The sequence below is a fragment of the Anopheles gambiae genome, chromosome X, assembly GCF_943734735.2.
Source record: "Anopheles gambiae chromosome X, idAnoGambNW_F1_1, whole genome shotgun sequence".
In the NCBI taxonomy this organism is placed as follows: domain Eukaryota; kingdom Metazoa; phylum Arthropoda; class Insecta; order Diptera; family Culicidae; genus Anopheles; species Anopheles gambiae.
The window spans coordinates 13,999,382-14,025,713 of record NC_064600.1 but is presented as its reverse complement, the minus strand read 5'-3'; the positions used below and the strand labels follow the sequence as shown (position 1 = coordinate 14,025,713).

Below are 26,332 nucleotides of genomic sequence, written 5' to 3'. Positions count from 1 at the left end.
TATTAGATTTTTGTTACCGGAACTGACTGACTCAAGACGATTTTGATCCGCTCTAGATAGCAACAAATTTAAAGATACGGCTGTAGGATTGTAGGGTTTACCAAGTCAGTTTCGAATGTAAACATTGTTATTTACCGCGTGCAAAATGTTATTCCATATCGATTTGAAACATATCGATTTCATGAAATCATATCGATTTCATTTCCATCATCATAATTTTTAATTTCTTCAGTATGCTAGGCATCACCCGTGACAGGTGAAGTGTGGAAATCATGCTGAAGAAATTAAAAGTTATTACAGGGTTTTCCAAATCACATTCGAATGTGCACATTATTATTCACCATCTCCAAGATGTTTTTCAACACCTGTCAAATGGTGTATTTGGGTCATTTGGGCCAAAGATCAGTTCTTACACATGATTTTCAGCACATCATGAAGTATTGTCAAACTCAATCCAGCTTGAGATGTGTTGAAAATCGTGTGGAAGAACTGACACATTATTGTGATGCAAATACAACATTTGACAGCTGTTGAAAAACATCTCGCAAGGAATGAAAAATGCTTTAGACATTGGAAATTGACTCGGGAAACCCTGTATAATGAAATATCAGAGTGATGTGGAGTAACTTCTTGCACGCGGTGAAAAACAATGTTTGGTTCGATTACTCTTTGAAGCTTACATTTTTGTTTTTCAAGTTAATACAGTAGTGTAGAGAAAATCAGTCCAGAATGGTAGTTGAAATTCAAATAGACCTCAAATCGGTCGACTATCGGTGATAGTTTTCAAATACTTTTTCTTAATTTTAAATGTTAATTACACCGTTTGTTTTTATTACTAGTTGGATCATTTATTAATTTACGGAAGGACTTTCCTATTCGACCTTAATTCTAACATTGGTTGGACTGTCAGACAGATAGAAAACCGAGCAACAGTGAGGATACTCACTTGTGGACACTGTTGGTAGTTGTGTTTTATGAGCATGGCTGTTATAAAGGGATTAATTAAGCTTAGTTTTTTCGATTAATTAAACCTAGTGACGCAAATTTTTCCAAATTAAATCGTTCAATATTCTTTAATCAATCATCTTAAAAGTGTTTCAAATAACCCAACTATTGAATGCGAATCCACTACTTATTCTTACGCTAAACAGTGAGGATCATCTGTGTTAATTAATCGAATGTAATAGAATTTTTCAGCTGTGGTACAATCGAATTTTGGTTTGCACTTCAGAAGAACTTATTTCAAATTTATTTCAAACCATCAAATCATTGTTCTCGATCAATTTCCCATTAGAGTTCTGATTTCAAGAACGATAGTCTTACAGGGTTTTGAGGCATTCAATGGAAAAGCTCAAGCGGTTAAGGGAATGTTGCAAATCGGTAGTGGAATATTGCAAGCACACTGTGAACATTTTTAGACCTTGCGTGAAAGTGAACGTAAAATTTGTTTTTTTTTATTGATGTATTTCTTTTTTTTTGACAGAATATGGCTTATTGTACACCAACAGATAGGATATTCGATTCCCCAACTATTTAAGACCGTAAAACATATTGACATAAAATTAATTAAATGTATTTCCTTTTTCACCGTGAACAAAGTGAGGGATCATAAGGAAATGCATTTTAGTTTTGAATTCAACATGTTTTATAGTCGAGTATAGTTATAGTATAGTTTTTTATGCTTGCCGGTCTCGTAGTACAGTCGTCAACTCGTACGACTTAACAACATGCCCGTCATGGGTTCAATCCCCAAATAGATCGCGCCGCCATACGTAGGACTGACTATCCTGCTATGGGGGGGAATCAATTAGTCACTGAAAGCCAAGCCCACAAGTGGGTACAAGGCAGGCCTTGACCGACATCGGTTGTTGAGCCAAAGAAGAAAGAAGAAGAGTTTTATAGTCGAAGTATTTGGGTCCTTTCTTTTAGTGTACGATAAGCTATATTCTGATTAATATTTAATGAAATATCGCAGAAACTCAAATAATTATAATGAGATTTAATTCGGTTTTATGGGACTTTTTTGTTGATTTAATCATTTGCTTTTATTCGATTACATCTGGTTTCTTTGAAGGCAACGAATATCTTGTAGGATAGTTTGTCTAGCTCTTATTTTAATATTATTTTCTTTTCATCTTCCTATCCCTGTAGGTGGAGGTCGGCGATGTTTTCTTAAAAATAAATGACACGGATGCGCAACAATATTCCCCACGTGATGGTAAGAGATTTGGGCTTATCTCCAAATTCACCATAACGCGCTACTTCTCTAACTCCAACACAATTTCTTCTTTTTTTGACGTTTCATTTTCAGTATTAAAATGTTTAGGACTTGCTACGGAACCGATCACGCTGCGCATGAAGCGAGGTAGGTGCAGTGAAAGAAGATTTCTTTTGTAACTTCAGTAACCTTTTCTTTCCCCCCGCACGCTTTCCAGATCCGTGGATAAAGAAATACCTGCGCGAGCAGTACCAGCACGAGGAGCAGCAGCTCGTGCTGAGCGACGACTCGATCGAGTCGCAATCGTACAAGGTGCGGAGCGACAACACGAACGGTTCCTCGCCGTCGCTGCCGGCGTCGCGCCTGGCGCAGCCGAAACGCTCCAAGCTGCTGTCGCTCGACTCGGAGCCGAACCTAAACTCGCCGAATGCCGCCCGGACGCCCGGCAACGGCAACCCGTACGCGGTGCGCGAGTGTCAGTCCGAGTCGGCGTGCCGGCCGTCCCGCATACCGCAGGCGATCGCGCACAGCAACTGGAGCGCCCCGCAGTCGCCGTCGCGGGGGCGGAAGCCGCCGCGCGCCTCCCAGATACCGACGGCCCGGTCGGATCTCCTCAAGCACCAGCGGTTCGTCATGACCGGCGAGTCCCAGTTCGAGTCGCGCTACTACGACACCACGACGACAACGACGACGACCGCGGTCATTAAGGAGGTACGCCCGATTCGTGTGCAGTTTTGGATAGTGTTAGGTTTCATGAATCTTTCCTTGGATTCATTCATATGAATCTTCAGTGATGAGTGATTCGAATCTCGAGTCGAATTTTCAAAGATTCATGTATCTCTGAAGATTCACGAATCTTCAAAGAAACATGAATATCTAAAGATTCGTATATCTTCAAAGATTCACGAATCTTCAAAGATTCATGAATCTCTAATTATTCATGAATCTTCGAGGATTCATGAATCGCGAAAAAATCATAAATCTTTCAAGATTCTTGAATCTAAAAGTTTCATAAATCCATTAAAATTCATATATATCCAGGGATTGATGCATCTGTATGAATTCTTGATCCTTGAGATTCATTAATCTTTCGAGATATAAGAATCTTTTGAGATTCATGCACTTTTGGAGATTTAGAAATATTTTGAGATTCATGAATCTTTCCAATCGATATTCAGATTCATTGAATCATTCATGAATCTGAATCAGATTGACCCTAGTCCCTAGACACTAGTTTGGAATCGAGTGTGTGATTTTCGTTCTGCTACTTTCAGCCACCGGAAAGCGTCCGGGACTCGCCGACCAATCAGCGATTTGGTGGCGTCGGCGGCAAGCGCAAGAACGCACCGCTGGTCAACTACGATACGCTTTCCTCGTCCACCAGCCGGTCGGACGAGAACAGCAACAGCAGCTGCCTGATGGAGGACAACGCAAACAACGACCCGACGCAGCCGCCCTCGCCCGCCTCCCCCCTCTCGCCAACGGATGCGACGGCGGCGGCAGCGGCCAGCGACAATAATGGCGGTAAGCTGAACGCCAACCACGGCTCGAACGGTAACAACAATCTGCCGGAACCGGGCAAGCCGGCGAACCGCAGCAACGGTGAGGGCGGCACTGACGGTGGTGCGAGTGGAAACCAAAACGCATACAGCGGCAACGCGACGACAGCAGGCGATGATGCGGCCGCCGGTCGGGAGGGCGTTGCATGGGCGAAAGACTGTGATAGTTCGGCCGGCGGCGGCGGTGGTGGTGGTGGTGGGGGCACGCGGACGAACAGTGAGGCCGCCGCCCGGCAGCGCCATACAGGGGCGGGGTCGCGCTCGCGGGGCGATCCGAGCGAGATTAGCTACTCGGTGCCAACGTCCCCCACCACGTACAGTGTGGGGGGTGGCGGTGGAGGCGGTGGTGGTGGTGGTGGCGGTGGTCCCGGTGGGGGCAGCGAGTATCATCATCACCATCATCACCATCATCATCTGCTGTCGTCGGGCGGTGGTGAGCAGTATCGCAATAACAACGAGATGGGCATCAACTCGCTACCGACGAGCCCGGAGTATGGGGGCGCAGCAGGAGGAGGCGGGGGCGTAGGAGGAGGAGGTGGTCAGCAGGTGTTCCGGTACGGGGCCGGCTCGGTGACCGAACACTCCTCGAACGGTGGCTGTGGTGGTGGTGGTGGCAGTGGCGGCACGGGCGACATGAGCAGCGGCGAGCTGACGGCCAACACGAACATGAGCTCCGGGTCGGGCCCGGCCAGCGGCATGGTACGCAAGTGTGACGCGGCCGGCTTCCGCACTAGCCGCTCGGAGGATCATCTGCAGCAGACGCAGCGGGACGGCGGCATCGGGGCGGTGGTTTCGATCGACATCGACGAGGACGTGAACAGCTCGCTCAACACGCTGCTCGACACGCGCCACGATTCGCAGGAGTACGCGGTAGGTGTTGTTCTGCGCAAATTTTGTTTTATTTATTTATTTATTATAACTTACTATTGTCTTCCTCATGGGATTAACAAACATAGGGGCCCTTCACGATTCTAGTCAGCTTTTTGTATGGACTTTGACAGTTGGAAACTGAAATCATGTAAACACTCCATACAAAATCACACACAAAACTAGCCTGCATTTTTCAGTCTAGATTATCAGTCCAGTCAGTCCAGACAACGGCGGCATAGTCAAGGGTGCACCAAACCCAGCAGCAGAACAGAGCCTTAAGACAAGATGGATCCCTGATCTCAAACGACAATCTAACAATTAGATCCAGCGATTTGTTTGCTTTTTTAAGGACGCGTTCAATATGAACATTGAAAGACAGCGTCTCGTGTAATTTTGGACGATCTTGTTAGATCTGCCAAAAGAAATAACACAACATTTATCGGGGCAGAATTGAAGACCGTTACAACGGCACCATGCAGAAAACGTGTCAAGGGCATTTTGGACAACACAACAATCGGAAAATGAGGATACAGGGAACAAGATTTTGACGTCATCTGCATATAACAAAAAACAATCAGGAGGGAGGGTTCATTTAGGGGAGGGAGGGGACACAATCATTTAGGACAGAGATGTCAAACTGATGGCCCGCGAGCCAAATGTGGCCCGCGACCGCTTGAGCCAAATATTGTTTGTAGAAGCATTTCTGCTTCTCCAGTACATGTCAGTCAATTCCGGACTCCTGAAATATGAAGAGATTTTCAACTTCGTAGGTATCTCTATGAACTGTCAGATCATGCATCATCATAAAACCTTGTCGGTTTTTCCCCCTGCTTTCTCTGTATGCATGTATACATAAAAAAGATAAGAATTACAAAAACTGTTGTAGTCATAGAAGGAAAATCATACATGGTTATTTTGACAAAACTGAGCTTTCAATTCCGCACAATTTTAATAAAATGGTTTAAAAAATCAATTAAAATTATGTTATACCCTTTCCGCTGGTTAAATTTGCTAGCAAAACAAATATTTTATGACCAATTCTTAAAAGAAATAACTCACGGTTTAGTTTCAACCTCATACAAAATCGTGAATGTCTTACTCATATGTATGTAGTTTAGGGAACATTACTTTTTTATTGTAAAGCCAATCAAGGCACTTGGCGACCAGTTAAGCAATTTCTATATAAAAAAAAATTGGAAAAACTTGTATGAAAAAGACTAACAAAATCACCCAGTCAACAGGAATTAAAAACGCAAGCACAAACACGTGTTACTTTTGATAGAATGTTACAAACGATCTCTATCAGGCTTCCATCAGGCATCCAAGACCAATGTGGTTAGATAAACTACAGATGGGCTTATGACTCTGATTTTGGTCGCCATAATGAATAAATATTTCTATGGAGATTGGCAGGAAGGGAATAACGGATACTAAGGACTTGTATGACATCTTCCACTCCTCTGTAAAGATCTGAACTGGACTAAACGACCTGTTGTAATTTATGGACTTTAGACAGCATCAAAAGTAAGAATTCGCTAGAGGCCTATGACCAAATGAAAATAATCTGCTACAGCTATTTTTTAACCTTTTTTTACATCGAAGATTAAATTTTTGTAACGTAACTATCGTCTCAGAATGAAAAGAGCGGCTAATGATCTGATTTTGTTTCATAACATCATATCATATCATATTATATATCATGTAAAAACTAGGCTGCGGCCCGTGTTACTATTTTCAGTTGCATTTTGGTTCCGCGGGATCTAATGAGTTTGACATCGCTGATTTAGGAAGAGAATGAAGAGGAGGGGACTTAGAACACTTCCTTGAGATACCTCGGTACAACCATCAAAGGAATCGGACAAATCAGTCTGTATCCTGACGCTATACTTTCTTCCAGTTAAATAGGATTTAAACCATGCTAGTAATCTACCTCCGACGCCAAGACGATCGAGTTTAGCCACAGTTTAGCAGGTCAAAAGGCAAGCTATCGAGAGCTGCTTTAAAATCCATATAAATAGTATCGGTTTGACGACCAGACACCATGTTTTAAAGAGCGAATGAGACGATACACATAAGATTGGTGGACGTGGAACGTTTGGGGAGGAACCCCATTTTGAAGAGGAGATATATGGTTAACTATGCAGAGTAGGAATTACGTACAACTTAACAACATGCCCGTCATGGGTTCAAGCCCCAACTAGACCGTGCCGCGCGCTATACGTAGGACTGAATATTCTGCTATGGGGGGTAATCCAAAAGCCATTGAAAGCCAAGCCCACAAGAGATACATGCAGACCTGACCGACAACGGTTGTTGAGCCAAAACAAGAAGAAGATGCAGGGTAGAAAGGAGGAGTGAATAAAATGGATTCGAGGACCTCGAAAGGAGTCATTTTTCATTGCCAATTGGATGTTCTGTGAAAATAATCTTATTTCTTTCAATTTTCTTCCGCTTCTTCCGCGGGACAGATATCGGAACGCGAACGGTTTCTCTGGTCGTACAACGCGCAGCCAGCTCCAAAGACGACGGCAGCCGGGGGCGGTGGCGGGACCGAGGGCGCGACCGGTCACGCCAGCGAACCGGGTGGTGCTGCCAGCGTGGTCTCGCCCCAGTCCTACTCCAGCTCGGTCAGCTCGTCGCCCCAGCGCTCGGCCAGCGATAGTCCGGCTTCACCTACCTCCGTCTCGAGCTCGGTCATGTCTTCCTCTGGCGGGTCGCGCGAGCACTCGCACAACGGGCATGCGGGCGGAACGAACAGTTCCTCGATCGCTAACAATCTGCCGGGAGGCAATCACTACCACCAGCAGCAGCAGCACTCGCACCATCAGCATCACTCACAGCACCACCACCACCACAACAACCAGCAACAGCAGCAGCAGCAGCAGCAGCACCATCACCATCAGCAGCAGCACTCCTCCGGTGTTGGCCAGCAGCAGCAGCCCGGGTACGGTGGAGGCGGCGGCCGCGATCACAGCGTCTCGGAGGCGGTCTCGAACATCTCCAGCCCCGACTACCAGGACGAGCACGATCTGCTCAGCACCAAGGACCTGATGGCGATGGCGATCAGCGATCCGAGCGACTCCGACTCGACCATCCTCATCTCGGAGAACACGCACCGGTGCGACCTGCCGCTGAGCCACTCGGACCGCGACCACAAGCTGGTGATTCAGGTGAAGTCGGGCGAGCTGGGCGGTGCTGCCGACTGCGGGCGCCACCTGACCGACGCGGAGGAAGACTACGACGGGGCCCGCTGTCTCGCGCTGCTCAAGGAGGCGGAACGGTCCGAGCTGGACAGCTTCGACGCGATGGACTGCGACGGCATGATGCTGCAGATGCCGGGCCCCAACAGTGGGCTGGTGCCGGCGGGCCACGCGGGCGACGGCATGCTCGCGTACGGGGGCAGCGTGACGCGCGAATCATCCCCGCCCGTGTCCGACGATGGTAGCGACGTTGACTCGCTGCACTCGTTCCACTACTCGCCGAAGGCGGTCGATCTACCGTCGGCCGAGCGGCTGGCCAAGCGGCTCTACTACCTGGAGGGCTTCAAGAAAAGCGACGTTTCGCGACATCTCTGCAAAAAGTACGTTCCGCTTGCCGTCCCCATTCCTTGATGAAGTCAAATTTAATGTTCTTTGTTTTTTTTTTGTTTTCGTTTCTCTTTGGTTTTCCAGCAACGATTTCAGCCGCGCCGTCGCCGAGGAGTATCTAAAGTTCTTTTTCTTCGAGTGTCTCACGCTGGACAAGGCGCTGCGCCTGTTTCTGAAGCAGTTTTCACTGACCGGCGAAACGCAGGAGCGGGAGCGTGTGCTGGTACACTTCTCCAAGCGATACCTGGACTGCAATCCACGCTCGTTCAATTCCCAAGGTGAGAGAGAGAGTGAGAGCACATTTTTCCATTCCGTTTTGCAATGCAGCGAAGAAATTAGTAGCCCTTATTGCGAACGCTCGCTAAAAATGATCCTATGTTCAAGTATCGCTCAACACTTTGAGTGCCAATCCATTTTTTGCTTATATTTTCCAGGAGGTCAAGCACTTTTTATTTACATTCTTGAATGGTGAACATAATGCATGTTAATCCCTTTTTGGAACGTTTTCTTGTTGTTTCCTCGTTTTATGTTTCGATTGTATCAAATTTACTATTTAAATTGATCAAGTACTAAAATTTTAAACTTAATAACTTGATTTCAACAAAATGTATCATTAATTAAATGGAAATACCGAACTTAACGTAGGTTGAATATTTCTTCTTTTTCTTCTTCTTTTTGGCTCAACAACCGTTGTCGGTCAAGGCCTGGCTGCACCCACTTGTGGGGTTGGCTTTCAGTGACTTTTTTGGAGTACTTCCCATAGCAGAATAGTCAGTCCTACGTATGGCGCGGCACGGTCTATTTGGGGTTTGAAACCATGACGAGCATGTTGTTAAATCGTACGAGTTGACGACTGTACCATGAGACCGGCTAGGTTGAATGTTTAGTGGATATTAAAAGTAATATTTGCTATTTATTGAATGGTTTAGAAATGCATAATATAACTACACAATATGTTGGCACAAAACATTCACGAAATAATTATTACACCTGTTCTCACCTTCCTCTGAATCGTTATCCAGTTGCTATAGATCGCAATCCATGAGGATGGATCGCAATCAACTACGTCTGAATCGTTTTCAGCTACGTTTGGTTCGTTCTCAGCTACCTTTGGATCGCTCTCAGCTACCTTTGGATTTTACGGTAGCTCGCGCTAATTTCATTGCAGCACATAGTGACCGCTAGGCGTTCCCCGTAGTGGTATTCCTTACGTAACAAACGTTCTTCAAGTATAAATTTAATATTTGCCCCAATTTTCAATTAGTAAGGTTCCTCCCGAAAGCATCGTTGTAAGAATCTTAAGAATTCGAAAAAGTTTGATCTACATTCGTAATCTTTCGAATAGTGAATTAGAATTCGTTATTTTTCTATCTTTAACTGTATCTTTTGCTTATAGCAATATGGAAACTCGCAAAAACAAGCTTACTTCTAAGGAAGACCGCGAACGGTTAATGAATGTCTGTTGGTCTGAATGGAACCAACATGAAAGAAATAGCAAATATGTTGAATATGAAGCAATACACAGTTCATAGTGTAATTGAAAAAATAGAGACACTGTGACAGCTAGTGATACTGTTACAGCTACCCCAAATACAAGGAAGCTCAAAGAAGAGCTGAAAAGATGTGTCATGGTGATGGACAATATGCCGTTTCATCGTAATCGCGATGTAAAAAGCGTTATTGAAGACATCGGCCATAAATTGATGCTTTTGCCGCTATATTCTCCATTTTTTAATACAATAGAGAATAGGTTTAGTAAGTGGAAAAGCTTAGTTAAACGATCGAAGCCATTGAATGAAGATGACTTAAAGGATGCAATTAGCAACGGATCATCTTTAATTTCCAGAGATGACTGTGAGGGATTCGTCCGCCACATGTTGTCAAACATTCAAAAATGTATAAATGGTGAAGTAAGCTTCACATAGTATATGTAAATACATAAAGAATAAAACGTTAAAATTGCTATTGGACTTTGGAAATGAATGCCTTAGTTACTTGATTTTCTTTTCATAAGCTTAATGCGTCGCGCGGTCACTGAATAAACGTTGCGTTGCAATGAAATTTGCGCGAGCTACCGCAAAATCCAAAGGTAGCTGAGAGCGATCCAAACGTAGTTGAAAACGATCCAAACGTATCTGAAAACGATTCAGACGTAGGGAATTGCGATCCATTATCATGGATTGCGATTAGAGTTGTGACTCAAGTACCAGAACTGTACGATTCATTCAATTCATCCTAAAGAACGAACGACCTACGTTCACCTAATCAACATTCATCGATTCTTTATAAATTATAAATGTAATTCATGTGAACGTCCTACCCGTCGAAATGAAGAACGTCCTAATACGCCAGGTCGTTCATTTTCCCCATACAAATATGTACGAGAATCGTATGACCAGGACATTCACGAAAAAAACTACCTATCCGTCGAAATAAAGAATGTCCTAGTACGCTAGGTCGTTCATTCCCGCCATACAAATATGAACATGAACCGTAATACCAGGACGTTCACGAAAAGATCGTCCTACCAATCGTAATAAGAATAGTCCTGGTCTGCCTAATAATTTTCAAGATGCAATACACTAATTGTGTTCTTCTTGCAACATAAAACAATTCACCATATTTTCTTAAATTGAATTGAGCGAATGAATCGCGATTCATGTTCAGTTCATCTGAATGCAGGAACTAGTACGTTCACTTTCATGGAAATGAACCGAATTGCCCAAGCCTAACTGCGATCCATAGCAACCGGATAACAGAGGAAAGTGAGAACATGTGTATTTTCGATTTATATTCTCGACTTCTGACCATTTATGAGTGTCAATGGATTATAAAACAAAAATGGGGAAATGATTATCAACGAAAACCGTATAGCAACCATAACTCTGGGTTTCTCTACCCAGCTCAACATCCGGTACTAGGCTCAGTGGTTCGGTTCTATCCTGGATAACGTCCTTTTCATCGAGTCAATCTTTGAAGGTCACATTTTTCAGCACATTTTTGGAGCACATTTTTCAAATGCTTTTACGAACCCTTCTGGGGTGCCTCAAGGTAGTGGTAGTCCACTCCTTTTTGTATCATTTGTAAATGATTGTATTAGTATTCTTCCATCTGACGGTTATCTTCTCTACGCAGAGGAGATAAAGATCTACTTACCTATATCCAGTCTAACGATGCTGCCACTCTTCAAGATCATCTTAATAATTTTTCATCCTGGTGTACGTCAAGCGGGGTAGAACGCTGTATTGATAAATGCTGCGTTATCACTTTTGGTCGCCCTTGTAACAGGATTGCAACCGCCTACACTTTCAGTGATATTCCTGTTCAACGAGTGCATGTAGTGAAAGATCTTGTCGTATGGATGGATGAATCATTAGTATTTAAAGAACATATCAATACTACTATTAGAAAGGCTAGGCAAACTTTCGGTATAGTGTCTCGTGTACACGATGAATTTGATGATCCGGAGTGTTTAAGGACTTTTTACTGCTGCTGGGTTAGACCGATTTTAGAGCATGCTTGCATAAGAATATGGATTGTCGTACACCAACAGAAAATGAAATGCAATTCCCCAACTATTTAGAGTATAAAACATGGTAACATGATGAATAGAAAGAATCCTTTTGATTCCCCGGTGAACATTATTTATTCACGGTGAACAAAGCGGGGATGTGCAATGAAATACATTTTATTTGCAGGCTAAATAGTTGGGGAATTAAATTTCCTTTCTGTTGATGTACGATAAGCCAGAAACATCCGTTTTACTAGACATTTGACTCTTGACAGGCGAAGTCTATGAAAGAGAGAGAGAGTAAGCCTCTAAATATACTGTTTCAGACAAACGATTTAACAATAAAGCAGGATACATCCTCACTCGTCAAATAGAAGAAGAAGATGTACTATAAGAAGCCATATTGTGATTAATATTTAATGTAATATAGCAGAAAACGCCAAAAATGCACGTTCAATTTCACTGGAGCTGGGCTTAAACAACAAGCTCTTCCCAAACACAAACCGATCAAAGATCGTTTGAAATTCTTATTTGGTTTGTGCTGTGATTGAATGAATTTGTAAGTGATTTGAATTTATTTCCTTTTATTTCCGTAAGCATTATTCGGCCGAAACTGTGGATCTACAAGCGAATCATGTGCACAAAACAATGGAATTTTCAAAATTTTGGAAATATTAAAATAAATACTCGACCTTTTTTTCATGAAAATGGGAAAATAATAATGACAAGAAACTATTGAACTACAAATTTACTTGGTTAGAACCAATTATTTCACTTGTAATAAAAATTAGCGGAATTTGGGGCAAGTGTGCCATACGGGGCAAGAGTGCCACCAAGCATTTTTCCTTAAAAACTTTAGTTTAATGATCAATTGTGTATACAGTTGGTTCCTTTCAAATGACTAGGTATACTGAGCCGAATTTCATATAGACCAATCGATATTTCCCATTGTTTTGAACTGATTTATATTGAGTTTAAAAAATTGAGCAGAATATTATAATTTTTTAATCCAACCAAATAAGCTCTCAAAAATCATGCGAACAATCAACCGAGAAAATTTTTAAACCACCGTATAGCTGAGGAAACGTGAATTTTTTTGTGGGGTTAGTTGAAAAAAACTTTCTTTTTGTCACTGAAAAATTCAATTTCAAAAAAGTTACAACTTTTGGGGCAAGTGTGCCATCTCTGTTTGGGGCAAGTGTGCCACCATCTTTCATAGGCGCGAGCTGTCAAAAATGTAAACATTGTTGTAGCGTGCTGCGGAATGGTGCGCTATTGTGAGCGGATTCCACGCCAGAAAAACAGAACAGTAAAAAAACCATATTGTGGTACAGTTGGTGGTCAAAAAGGGTTCATTGTTGACTAAATACATGTAGGAATACATACACTAGTGGTACAAACGTAATAATTTCCAATTATCTAAGAAATACGGTTATTTTAACCAGGTGGCCGTCTTGCCCCATACGAGTGGCACTCTTGCCCCATAGCCCAAAAAACAACGTCTTTTTGGACCCTTTTTAAAACGCTTCAAAAACTGTTTTGTTTGCACTTTTTTCAAGCGAAACTCATTTATAAGTGAGGAAATAGATGTAAAATGGTTATGAGATTTAAATCGGCTTTTGAAAAACACGTTTTAGTGAGTTATAACTTGAAACGCTTAAGGTGGCACACTTGCCCCAAGTTCCGCTATATTGAAAAATTTTCCTGCATAACAGCTTTTTCGTAAAACGAGCAAGTTACTAAAACGCTTTTAACTCGTTATTTGGAGTTCAACTGTATTGAGTAACACTATGCTAAGAACTATTTCCTAAACGCAGCTCAAGCACAAGAAAACAGTCAATCGAAACAAAAAATTACGTACGTGCTTAAATTAATGTATCTTTCTACACCCTTCGCTTAGATGCTGTGCATACGTTGACCTGTGCTATTATGCTGCTAAATACGGACCTGCACGGACAGAACATTGGCTCCAAGATGACGTGCGCCGAGTTTATTGACAATCTGAGCGACCTGAACGACGGCGAAAACTTCCCCAAGAATGTGCTGAAGCAGCTCTACTATTCCATCAAGGAGAAGCAACTCGAGTGGGCACTGTATGTGTTATCTTTGCACTTCTTTTTCGATACCCCTTCCCCTGCCCTTCGACTTTATCTTTATCACTCTTTCTCTCTTTCTCCCTCTCTAACACACTCTCTGTTTATCGCTCGTTCTCGTGCCGCGGTTTCTCCAGCGACGACGAAACGGATCCAAAGTCGGGCAACCGCAACGGCGACGGCAACGGCAACGGTGGCAATGGCAACGGGCTCGGCGGCAGCCTCGGCGGCAACGGTGGCGGCGGTGGGGACGGTGGACCGACCGGTGGCAGCCTGCAGGGGCCACCGGTCGGGCCGAACCCGTTCCTCGAGGCGCCGCCCATGTTTGCGGCGGTCGAGTACAAGAAGGGCTACGTGATGCGCAAGTGCTGCTACGACACGAACTACAAGAAGAGTAAGTGTGTGGGCGCAGGGCTACCAGCTAGGTCGGGACGGGGACCGGGCCGACACCGCCCGGACCACCCGAACGCACCCCGTTATTGATTGATGCAGCATGCTGCGGGTTTGTTTGTTCGCTTGCAGCACCGTTCGGCCGGCGGTCGTGGAAGATGTTCTTCTGCACGTTGCGTGACCTGGTGCTGTACCTGCACAAGGACGAGCACGGCTTCCGGAAGAACCAGATGTCGGACAACGTGCACAACGCGATCCGCATCCACCATGCGCTGGCGACGCGCGCGAGCGACTACACCAAGAAGCAGCACGTGTTCCGGCTGCAGACGGCCGACCAGTCGGAGTTTCTGTTCCAGACGAGCGACTCGAAGGAGCTGCAGTCGTGGATCGACACGATCAACTTTGTGTGCGCCTCGTTTTCTGCCCCGCCGCTCGAGGGCGGTGTCGGCAGCCAGAAGAGATTTCAGCGACCGTTGCTACCGTGCACCCACAGTCGCCTGCTGTTGGTAGGTTTCCTTTTGCTTTAGTGGTGGAAGCTCGGAATCGGACATACCCGGTTCCGATTCCGTATTAGGAGTCAATTCCGGGGCCGATCCCGATGCTGGAATCGATTTCGATTGCGGCGCCGATTCCGGAGCCGATTTTGAAGCCGATTCCGGAGTTGAGTTCGGAATCGATTCCGGAATCAGAATAGGTTCCGGAATCATAATCGGCTCCGGAATCAGAATCGGCTCCAGAATCGGAATCGACTTACAAATCGCAATTTGTTCCGGTAACAGAATGAGAATTCACTTCAGAATTGGAATTAGTTCCGAAATGAGAATCAGTTCTTTAATTGAAATAAAAAGTTTCAGAAGCGAAATCAGTTCGGGAATCTCGATGAGATCGGGATCGTTTACAAGTAAATTTGGATTCTTTACGGTCTTTAATACATCATTGGACCCAAACGTCTATTCTTATGGAGATGCTAAAACTAATTCAGATTTCGAAGCCAGCATCGATTTCGGAGGCGATTAGGATTCCAGAGCCGATTTTGATTCCGGACCCGTTTCGGAAACCAATTCTGAATCCGGAGCCGATTCCGATTCTGAAGCCGATTCCGATTCCGAAACTGATTTTGGAACCGATTCCGATTCCGACCCCGATTCTGATTGCGGATCCAATTCCGGCACCAATTCCAGAGCCGATTCCGATCCCGGAGCCGATTCCGGAGTTGAATTCTGAATCGATTCCGGAATCGGAATAGGATTCGAAAACATAATCGGCTTCGAAATCAGAATCGACTCCAAAATCGGAATCGACCTGGGAATCACAAATTCTTCCGAAAACGGAATCAGAATTTGCTCCAGGCTTGGAATTAGCACAGGAATGAGAATTAGTTCTTCAATTGAAATAAGATGTTTCAGAAGTGAAATCAGTCCGAGAGTATCCATGAGAATTAATCGTTTACAAGTAAGTTTGGATTCTTTGCGGCTATCAATACGTAGCATCATTGTATCCAAACGCACATTCTTATGGAGATATCGAAACTGACTCCGATTCCGAAGCCGATGTTGATTTTGGAGCCAATTCTGATTTTGGAGCCAAATCTGATTCCTGAACCGATCATGATTCCAGAGCTGATTCCGGAGCCCATTCCGATTCCGGAGCCGATCCGGAGCCAAATCCGGAATCGATTCCGGAAACTGAATCCGTACCTACTATCCGGAATCGATTCCGAGGAAAACTTTATTTTTCCCATCACTGCTTTTTTATTATTTTGTTTCCCGCACAATGCATTGACTCTCGAGAAAGTGTGTCAACCGTATCGGACAGTTTTGCGAGAATATTGAAGTTGGTGCTGGATCTAACTTTCCGTTCTTCAATTACAGCGCGATCAATTGTCATCGCACGAGCGACAAATTAACAAGATAATGACCATGCTCGAGGAGCACAAGATGTCAACCGCGCCACCGAAGGGGCTGGCCCTGCAGAACTACAAGGAAAAGGAGGTGTATCTGCAGTATGAGGTGAGTATGAGTATGAGGCGCACGCAACCGCACTCACATTTGCAATTTGGCTCACACGGTTTGCTTGTTGCCCGCACAGCTGAAGCGATACAAAACCTACTACAACCTGCTCAGCTCGCGGTTAACGATGGAGCCGCAAGATTTCACCAACCAGCATCAGGTCAGTGCGGCCGCCCTGAACGATACTGGCGAGCGGCGGGACGACTCCACGTGCAGCACGATGCTACCGCTCGGTGGTGGTGGTGGCGGCGGCGGAGGCGGCTACGAGTACGGTGCTAACAGTCATCCGGGACCGGGCCAGCAGCGGACGGCGACTAATGCCGGTAACCTAATGCCAAACTTTATCCAGCAGCACCAGGGCCAGGGTGGCGGGCCCGGGCTGAACGCAACCGGTCGGTCGGGGCTGTCGCCGCCGGATACGACAGCGCTCGGGCAGCTGCCCCGCGTCGCGACCGAATCCACCAACAGCCTGTAGGCGTGTGAGACCGGCTGGTTCGGCCCATTCTTCACCCCGCCCCCTTAGCGCCTCCGGGTAACCAAACGTGGGCAGACAGTAGCGAGCGGTCGGTAGCGCAGTGAAGGGACGGGGTGGAAATTAAACCGAAACACGCTGGGAAACCCGAAACGAAACATTTGTGTGCATATATATATTTAGAGAGATATATATATATACTATAAACATTACTGGTAGGTGACGCGGTCAGACAAATCCGATAGAAGTATTTCGCACTAGTATTCACAGACGCGCGCGGATGCTTGTCTTGCATTCCAAAATTGACAACGTGTGGCATCATCTGCCTGTCATCCGCCTGGAAAGTTAAATTAGCAACAACAAAAAAAAAAGAAAAGAAAAACGAAGGGAAGAAAAAGTAATACAAAGGTAAAGCATTAATCGCATTTATGGAAGTAGCGCTCCTCTAACGTTCCCTTCCTGCTTCATACTACCTGACTTCCCCTCCCCCCCCTACCCCCTCTCCCCACTGTCTGACGTTTCCTACTTAAACACGCGCCGGAAGCATTGCCGGCTCCCCGCGCCGACAGTCAACAGCAAAAAGGCGCCACCCACTGCAGTGATCGTGAGCATTTATTTAAAGCTTATTATTATATATATACACACACAGTCTGTTGTATGTCATGTGTAACCATTTGCTAAAGAAGAGTGCCCCCCCTCCCCCTCGCCACCCGACTGCTTTTGCTTTTGCGTGACGGTTTACTACTTAGAGCAAAAGAAGGGTACCCCGGCCGCTTGCAGCAACCGGGCCGCGCTTGCTTTCTATTTATTTTGGATGAACTTATTATCGTTACGCAGGCAAAAGGCACTCGGGCTTGATGTGCTTATTGTAAGCGAAATAATAGCCACTGGCAGATATAGTTTTTATTCTCCTCCTGCAACCAAAAACCAGCCGAACAAAACACACAGTTAGGGCAATCGTAGCGGAGTGCACTATTTCCGGTGGTCGTAGTCAGATTGTAGTCAACACACACACACATTAGTAGCAGCAGTTTGAGGTGCTTACCATACCCACAATCATCCGGCCAACGGAGCGATCAAAGCACAGCTTTAGGGCGGAGTGGAGGGATGGTTTACTAACCCGTTCGCGAACTGGCAAATGGGACGTTGAATCACGCGACGTGCCAAAATTACGTTTCAATTACGCATGTTCGACCGGGGGAGAGGAGGGGGGAGAGGGGAGGGAGGGAAGCACGAACCTCCTCGTTGCCCATCATAATCTGTCCGGATCATGAGATTGTCGTACAGCCAAATAGTGAGGTACGCCACCGGAGGTTGTACCGCGGAGGAAGCAACGCGATAGGAACGCGTTTCAGTAGCGAAGTGCAGTCGTTTTCCCGTTTTTCACGCACTAAGCAGGGTGGGCAGGGGTCAGGAAGGCAGGGACGGAAGGGACGCTGTGTTGTCATCACTTTATATAGGCTTGATGATAGGGTTTATGATTCCGAGCCGTGTTTTAGAGAGCAAGTCTACTCTCGCCGGCTGCGATCGACCATACCGGGGCAATTACGCGTTCATTATTACATTCTACTGCTATACGATTTATACCTAAGCACGCAAACACTTTGATAGGATTGTAGTCAGGATTATGTTTTTCCTCGCCCCGCTGAATTTTCCCACAATTTCCTACTACCGGTTTTGTTGCTCCTCACATACGTAACGGATAGCGTTTATTGTGTACACTAGTTCGGTAGGCTTCATCACGCGCGTATAGAATTGTTTACATTTTTTGTATTTGTTTTTTGTTTTTTTTTTATTTGTTTGTTTGAACTTATTTGCAACATATTATTGGAAGAGAAGTTTAGGGTTTTTTTTTACAGAAAAGTTAAAACATCGTAATCAAGATGATGAAAGCTGAACCGCGCAGTACGCTTGTATTTACTGTGTATGAACGCTTTAAAAAAGAAGAAGAAGAAAAAAACGAAATCATAGAACGAATCCATTATTCGGCCTGTTCCGTGGGATGGGGTAGGGGAAGGGAGAAGAATGCTGGTTGTTGTTTGCAGTGTATGCAGTATTTGCAGTTTAGATTTGCTTTTTTGTTTATTTGATTGTTTTTTTTTTTAATTACGCCCCCCCAAATAACTCTCTCTTTCTCTCTCTATCTCTTTATCTTGCTAACGCTTCCGAGTGTAATTTGCTACCTTATTTATATTGGAACCTAGTTCATGGCATACAACAACAACAAACAAAAAAATAACTGATGCGAAAACGAAAGGCTGATTTGAGAACGAGAAGACACACGGTTACAGTAGTGCCGAGGAAGAAAAAAACGGGGACACTGAAGGAAGAAAAAAATGGGAAGAGAACAAGGGGAAAAGAAACGCATCCTAGGCTAGTTGTTTGATTTTTTTGTTTTGCTGTTTCGCCCCAATGAGACTGTGTGTAGTTTTACATTCTTCCACCAATCGGACACAGGGGTGGCAAACAGGCGAGCGATGGTGTGTGATGATCGTGACTGCTCCTGGTTTGTGTTGGACTTGGACTTACTTCTTTTTTTTTTTTAGAAAAGGGTTATGTTACGCGACCGAGCAATTGTAAGGCGCGAAAGTATTTAGTGTGAAGCAAAACGTCGATTGAAAAAAAAATCCATATAGAAGCGGATGATAGCGAAGCGTAGGACGGTGCGCTAGCAGGGAGCAGGGGTAGGATAGGGTAAGCGAGAGGAGCGTGCGTGCCTGAGTTCGGTTTCGGCGTCTCCAGCATGGCGGCGGGAAGAAGGTGGACGGCTTTACCTGCCCCCCCCTCCCCCCGTTTCGTTTGCAGCAGCAAAAAAGAGAGAAGAGCCGATCGATTTCGTGTTATATTCCTAAATACTTATTACATATTACATAGTGTATTCCTCTCCCCCCCCCCCCCTTCCCCCGGCAACATATACATTTGGTCGGTGCTACGAGCCCCCCCTCCCTTCCTTTCTTTCCCTCTTTCATCCATCTCCCTCCCTTCCTTGCAACCGACGAGCGATAGTGGTAAAATCAGTGGCATCACTGTGTGTGTCAACAAAACAATTATAATCACTGTTGAACGTTCATTTCACTAGCACGTAAGCGAAGAATATAATTTATATCTTGAAAAAAAAAAAACAAACCTAACCTAACGATTCGTTGCAGCTGATTACTTGCTTAATTGCAGTTTGCGCCCGTGTGTCTGTGTGTGTGCCTGTGTGTAGAACAATACAGTTTGCTGGGGGAGGGCTGATAGGAAGGCATTTTTAGTTTTATGTTTAACTCATTACACACACACACACACTGGCGTTGCCGTGGGGAAAGCACGTACTGTGACTGGAAGAGGGAATGAAAAAAAGGTTACAATTAATTTGCATTTAGCTTTACCCCTCCCTCCCCCTCGCTGTAAGTGTTTTCCTTCGGATGCCATCCCACATACCCGCACAGTTTAACATCCGAACGTTTTTGTTTTTTTTTTGTTGTTTATATACACAAGAGAATGTATTGATTTTTTTCTTCATTTTGCTTTTCTCGCAAAAAAAGAATACAATTATACAAAACCACACTTCATGTCTGTACATTGATTTATTTTATTGCTTGTTTTCATCATTCAACATTAACATTGCGCAGGTTCTTCGTACACGTACCTACTGTGGTCGTTTTTTTTTCTTCTAAGGACCGCTCTCACTCGCTCTTTCTCTTTCTTTTCTTATGAAGATATGCCTTAATTTTAACTATGTTTCTTTGTTTTTTCTTCTTATACATGGTTTTGCGTTTGTCAACGTCGCTAGATATGACACGTCATTCGCTTTCTTATTTAAACTTGTTTAAATTTTGTTTGGAACGTGTTTCTACAAACTTAGAACGATTATAATGTCTCCTCTCCCACGATGTAGCTTCCGGTTTTTGGTTTGTACAAAAAAGAAAACTTCAAACAATAATACGGTTTATATGAAGAAGAAACAAAAAAAAAACGCAAAGTGCACAACGATCAATTACTGGGGAGAACGGGCGGGACGGAGCTGCAAACATGCAAAGCAAAGCGGAAGAAAGTCAGAAAGCACACGGCAAATATACATATAAAAGCTTTATGAAATTGAAAAAAAATAAATATATAAATGCTTATTGGCGCGATAATTCTAGATAAGCAAGCCCTTCCTTCCCCTTTCACGCCACACGTGACCGGTGTGCTCTGCACTATGGGTATCTCTTTGTAGCATTCTCCACTCCCCCCCCCCTCCTCACCAAATTGTTGCCAAATCAATCATAGTAGAAATGGGAAAGCGAAGAAAATAAAGGACTAAAAACACAAAAATAAAAGCACACGTGTACTAGTAGACAACTCTTGAGCCGCATAAACTACTACTTATTGGAACGGATTGGCAAAGTGTGTGTGTGTGTCGGATAGGGTTAGTTTGTGTGTGCCGTTGTTATTTTTCTAAGAAACGCACGTTAACTGAAGCTGATCTTGTAGCTGTTGTGAACTTTCTTCGCTGCTGCCACGTGCAGCGAAACAGTCACGGAGTGAAGGCAGCGAGACCGGGGGTCGATCGATTACCAATCCGGGATGGGATGACGGGAAGGAACTACTCATAATGTGCAAACCACGGCAAAACCCAACTTTAAATGATGCTTCAATGTGAGTGTGTGTGTGTGTGTGTGTGTGTGTGTGTGTATAAATACGCTAAAAAGATAGGGAGGCCAATCTTGAACTGGGAGTCTGCACACTAGCGCTTGTTTTATCGGTGTAATGTTTGTATTAAGTTATTGAAGTTCGAGATTGGAAGAAATATGAAACCTGATAATCAATGTGTGTGTGTGAGTTATGGACGAGAGGCAACACAGGAACAGAAACATTGAAAATAGTGTACCACGACGTCTCCCGCACTCTCATGTATCTCAGTCTTTCTCTCAGTTTTGTTAAGCGGAGATTAATCTCTTCCAAGTCTTCCTCGCACATTGGATTAGAAGTTGGAAGTTGTTCCATTGGATGTTGTAGAAACTTCGTTTAACGCTGTTTCAGCGCCCCCAAAGAACAACAAACGCGTGAACGAGCACAATAGCCTTAATTAGACATTGGGATTTGCACAGCGATCCAGAAACTCTGAATGATTTTTCGCGGCCTATAAATCATTGGATATTCGTAAATCACCACTAACACACACACGCGCACACACCGAGCCGAAATTGCTGTGTAGGAAACGAGGAGATTATTCAATTATTAGAAGAATAGAGCGACCGGGTTTTCTTTTTTATATACCACATACACTTTTGCAAAAAAAAAAACAAAGGAAATATGAAATGATTTCACAAACATCCCAATATGGTTTAGCTAGAAGTATACTAATATAGATACAGCAGCATTTCCTTCGGTTGATGATATTCTAAGGCTCATGGAACTCCTTTCTGGCGTCCGACTGGTTTGACAACTGGTCGAAAAAGCCCAAAAAAAGCAGAACAATATCCACGAGACATGAATAGATTGGCGCATTTTATCATCTTCCAGTAGCACGGACGAAAGAATTGAAGATGGGGGCGTACATGCACACAGCACACAACTTACCACAAGTTACCAGAAAACAGAAGTAATCATAATAATAAAACAGAAACAAAATCTAGACAACACCCTCACATACAAAAAAAAACCTCTGGTGGTGCGGCAGGAGTGGAAGAAATCACGCCTCACTTAATAACGATGTTAGGAGCCATTGGTAGAGTGCATAAGTAATACTAATAATAGTTCTTAAAGTAACATGTGTAATGTTTAACATGAAAGTAGCCTACCCCTTCCTCATCCACTCCCTCCCATTCTCTCTCCTCACAAGTATCATTGATTGTATTGAATTGATTAACTGTGATGTTCACTAATCCTGTTCGCGATGCGTGTGTGTGCATGTGGGTATATGTGTGTTACGCCACAAATTCTGCTCAAACTTCCAAAAAACTTTCCTTTGGAATCGTAACGGACACACACATATACACAAACACACACACACACGTCTCCGAAACATAAAAACCCACGGACATAGGAAAAATAATCCCTGGGAAGAGAGTGTGTGAGAGAGCGTCAACTTATGAAAAAAGACAACAGACACCCCTTTTACCTCTCCTCCCCTCTCCTCCATCCCCTGTTACACACGCATTACAAACCCGGTGGATGGGAAAATGAATGAAAAACTGGAGGAAATGTGAAAGAAGACATACAATAAATAAAGTTAAATAGTAAAGTAACGAACAGCAGCAGCTCCACGATGTCCTACTCCATGTTCCCACGATGTGTTTTTGGCTTCGGCAGAGGGAGTGTGTGATCTCGATTAATTAGCTGCGCTGAGGGAATGCGGTTGGTGCCCTGGTTAGTGTTGGGTTTCATGAATCATTCGAACCTCCATAGATTCAAAAAAAATCTAAAGATTCAAGAGTCTTCAAGGATGCATGATTCTCTAAAGATGGAAGGATCTCCAAGGATTCATGAAACCATAAGATTCATAAATCCATTAATGTTTATAAATCTGCAGGGATTGATGAATCTCTAGACATGCACAAAATTTCAAAAATATTGAATTTGCGCTATCCCAAGGTACAAATTCACGGGTTTCAGTCGGTCTCGCCGTTGCAAACCAGACTATCCGGCTGCGTGACATCTTGGTTCTTGAAGTCTTGCATGCTTGTGTACGCTGGTCTCACCACGTAGGTTGTTACGCCAAGAAGAAGAGCAACAGGATAACTCAATCTCTATCAATCTTTCGAGAATCAGGAATCTTAACAAGCAGAGCTTCAGATGCATTGAATCATTTCATTTCATTTCATTTCATTTCATTTATGAATTCCATATCCGCCATCAAGGCTAAATAAAGCAGACTTAAAACTAAATAAACCCTAACAAATAAACAAAATAATTCATGAAAAACTAAGCCTAACTAAACTAGTCTTGACCTAGCAAAAAAAAAAAATTAAAGAAAAAAACATAGGTAGAGCGTAGAGACTATCAAAACTTAATGAAACTTAGAAGAATAATTAAAGATAATTAGAAGAAAAAATACGGTTACGGAAAGAGTTGAGAGAGGAGTCGAAATCAAAGAGATAGTAAAAGTGGTTAAACAACCTGATTTCACAGATTCATTGAGATCCATGAATCTTGAATTCAGCTTTACCCAACACTAGCCCCTGATGTGCAACGCTCAATATCCTAATCGAAACACTTGCCTATCGCACTGACAGAACCGGGGGGATAAAAGTTCTAGCCACGCAATATGAAGCTGCGAGTGGCAATAAAAAGGCACCATATGTGCCTTAGTTATAGCTGCTCTACGAAGGAGTAGGGCCCTACTTTCAATGTGCCGAAAAAACCGACAGCAAATATACACGCCAAAAAGGTTAGTAGCACACGCGCATAAATTACCCTTAGCGGTAGTAATCTCCTGTTCTTTTTTTTTTTCGGTTTCGCCCAACCGACTTATAATTTGATTAAAGTGGCCTCGGGAAAATGGAATTGTACCGCGCGCTTTGATCGGTTTGTGTGGTGGCTGTATTGGCTTATTATTACAATAATCCCTTCTCTGTCAATGGCCTTGCTTACGTGCACGGCTGCTGCTGCGAGATGTACTCGTTGGACGAGAGCTTGCCGGTGACACTGTTCGCGCCATTGTTGGGCGCGGCCGTCGACCCGTTCGCCGTCGACTCGACGATGACGCTCGTGTAGTGCGGCAGATCGTAGTGCGAGTCGGCAGTGTAGTGCGGCGGCTGACTTCGCACCGGCTGCGAGTTGCGGTTAGGCACCGGGCCGCCCTTCTTCTCCAAACTGTGCAGATTATTATTATTACTGTTAGTGTTGTTGTTGTTGTTATTGTTGTTGTTGTTAATGGCACCATTATGATCATTAGCGCTGGTGCTAAGTAGATGGCTGTTGCTGATAGATGATGGACCTCCGCTGGTGCTGCCACTGCTACTGCTAACGCCGCCGGTGCTGCTGTGCAGATGGTTCAGATTAATGCTGACCGTGACGACGCCATTCGTATCGGCGCCCTGGTTGGTGTCGGTGGTGCTGATAATGATACTGCCATTACCAGCGCCCCTCAGGTGGTTACTGCTGGCAGCACCGTTTGTCGCCTGCAGCGCATTGGCACTCCCGGTGGTCGTCCCGTTGCTGCTGACTGTGCCGTTCGCCAGCTGGTGCTGATGCTGGTGGTGGTTGGCCAGCTTCGGCTGCTTGGAGGCGCCCGGTTCCGCCCCGCTGACGACCGACTCGTCGCGATCGGGCGCTGGACGGCGTGCGGGCGACCCACCGAGCAGGGCGGACGACGACGACGAAGACGTCGACGATACCAGCGGCGACTCGCCGAGCTGCTGCTGCAGGTCGGCATGTTGCTGCTGCCGGAAGTGCCCGTGGGTGGTCGGGAGATGGTGCAGCTCGAACGGTTGCGCGATGCCATCGAACGGGGAGGCCGAGCTGGTGCTGCCGTCCATCGTTGCCGGCGACGCGTCGTACAAAAAGCTGGAGTTGCCACCGTTCGTGTGACCTGTGTGCTGGTCGAGCTGTTGGAGTTGGTGGTGGTGATGCTGCTGCTGCTGATGGCCATTGCTCGGTACAAAGTCGAGCTGATGGTGGTCACCGTAAGTGTTTCCGAGGTCGCCGGTGGTGACGTGCTGCCGCAACACGCCAGCCCCAGCCATGCTCATGCTGCCGTAGCTGGGCGGCGGAGGCTGCTGCTGGAGCGGATGCTGCTGGTGATGTTGCTGCTGCTGCTGGTGATGATGTTGCTGATGATGCTGCTGCTGATGTCCGAGCACACCCTCCGCCTCCGAGCTGCTGCAGCTGTTCGAGCTGGCCGAATACGGTCGCATCGAGATGGGATCCTGCCGGGAGTCGTACCCTCCGTAGAACTGGTCGTAGTACGGCTCCAGAAACGCGTCGCTCCCGTCCGTCCCCGGATGTGGACCAGCTCCGTGGCCCTCCAGCAGGCCGCCGGTTGGGGCCGCGTTCATGCAGTACCCGGTGCTGCCCGTGTTCGGCTCCTGCTGGTGGGTCGTGCCGGACCCGTACTGCATCTGCAGCTCGTACTCGTCCTGCCCGGTGGACGGGGGCAGACCCGTGGACCCGGGATGCGTCACCAGACAGGCGGACGGGGCACCCGGTATCGGTCCGAGACTTGCATCATCGTCCAGGTTGGCGAGCTGAAGGAAGGTGTTGTGCTGATGTTGCTGCTGCTGCTGCTGCTGCTGCTGTAGATGGTCCTGGTGCTGCAGTTCCTTCCCTAGCAACCCATACGACATGCTGGCCTGATGCGGTGGCTGCACTGAGGCACCGCGCCGCGCCGTTCCATTGTTGCCGCCCACCACCACGGTACCACCGATCGGGGACATGTGGGCGGGCACACCAGACGCTAGCCCGGAAACGGGCGTCATAGTGGCGGCCAGCGCCGTAGCCGGTTCGCTCAGACTACGCTCCTTGTTGCTGGCGGCAACACCGCCGCCCCCACCACCACCAGCTTCCGGCTTGACGCTCGGCGACGGTTGGTGCTGGGTGGGCGCACTGTGCTGCGGCTGCTGCACCTCATTCAGCAGCAGATCCTGCGCCTCCTGGTCGCTGCGGGGATAAAGCAGAGCAATATTAAAACATTCAAATCACACTCCAAGTATTGG

The 26,332-nt window shown here is 45.5% G+C and overlaps 2 protein-coding genes across 4 annotated transcripts in view; one reads left to right on the top strand and one right to left on the bottom strand.

Annotated features, from left to right (window-relative positions):
- Window positions 1–19,251, top strand: part of LOC1272365 (PH and SEC7 domain-containing protein) — a 22,568-nt gene extending 3,317 nt beyond the window's left edge. The window contains exons 5-15 of one of the 2 annotated variants that reach the window (XM_061661160.1): window positions 2,152–2,218; window positions 2,312–2,365; window positions 2,436–2,929; window positions 3,493–4,647; window positions 7,116–8,227; window positions 8,319–8,512; window positions 13,646–13,838; window positions 13,976–14,232; window positions 14,361–14,734; window positions 16,100–16,237; window positions 16,317–19,251. In XM_061661160.1, the coding sequence (XP_061517144.1) occupies window positions 2,152–2,218; window positions 2,312–2,365; window positions 2,436–2,929; window positions 3,493–4,647; window positions 7,116–8,227; window positions 8,319–8,512; window positions 13,646–13,838; window positions 13,976–14,232; window positions 14,361–14,734; window positions 16,100–16,237; window positions 16,317–16,712 (4,434 nt within the window). In that variant the 3' untranslated portion in view covers window positions 16,713–19,251. Of the gene's footprint in view, window positions 1–2,151; window positions 2,219–2,311; window positions 2,366–2,435; window positions 2,930–3,492; window positions 4,648–7,115; window positions 8,228–8,318; window positions 8,513–13,645; window positions 13,839–13,975; window positions 14,233–14,330; window positions 14,735–16,099; window positions 16,238–16,316 lie in introns of both variants that reach the window. The other variant, XM_061661152.1, reaches the window with a different exon arrangement.
- The window catches only part of LOC1272364 (protein single-minded), a 19,016-nt gene continuing 11,428 nt past the window's right edge, over window positions 18,745–26,332 (bottom strand). For both annotated transcript variants that reach the window (XM_061661203.1, XM_061661194.1), the window contains exon 7: window positions 18,745–26,276. In XM_061661203.1, coding sequence (XP_061517187.1) covers window positions 24,266–26,276 — 2,011 coding nt within the window. In that variant the 3' untranslated portion in view covers window positions 18,745–24,265. The remainder of the gene's footprint in view (window positions 26,277–26,332) is intronic.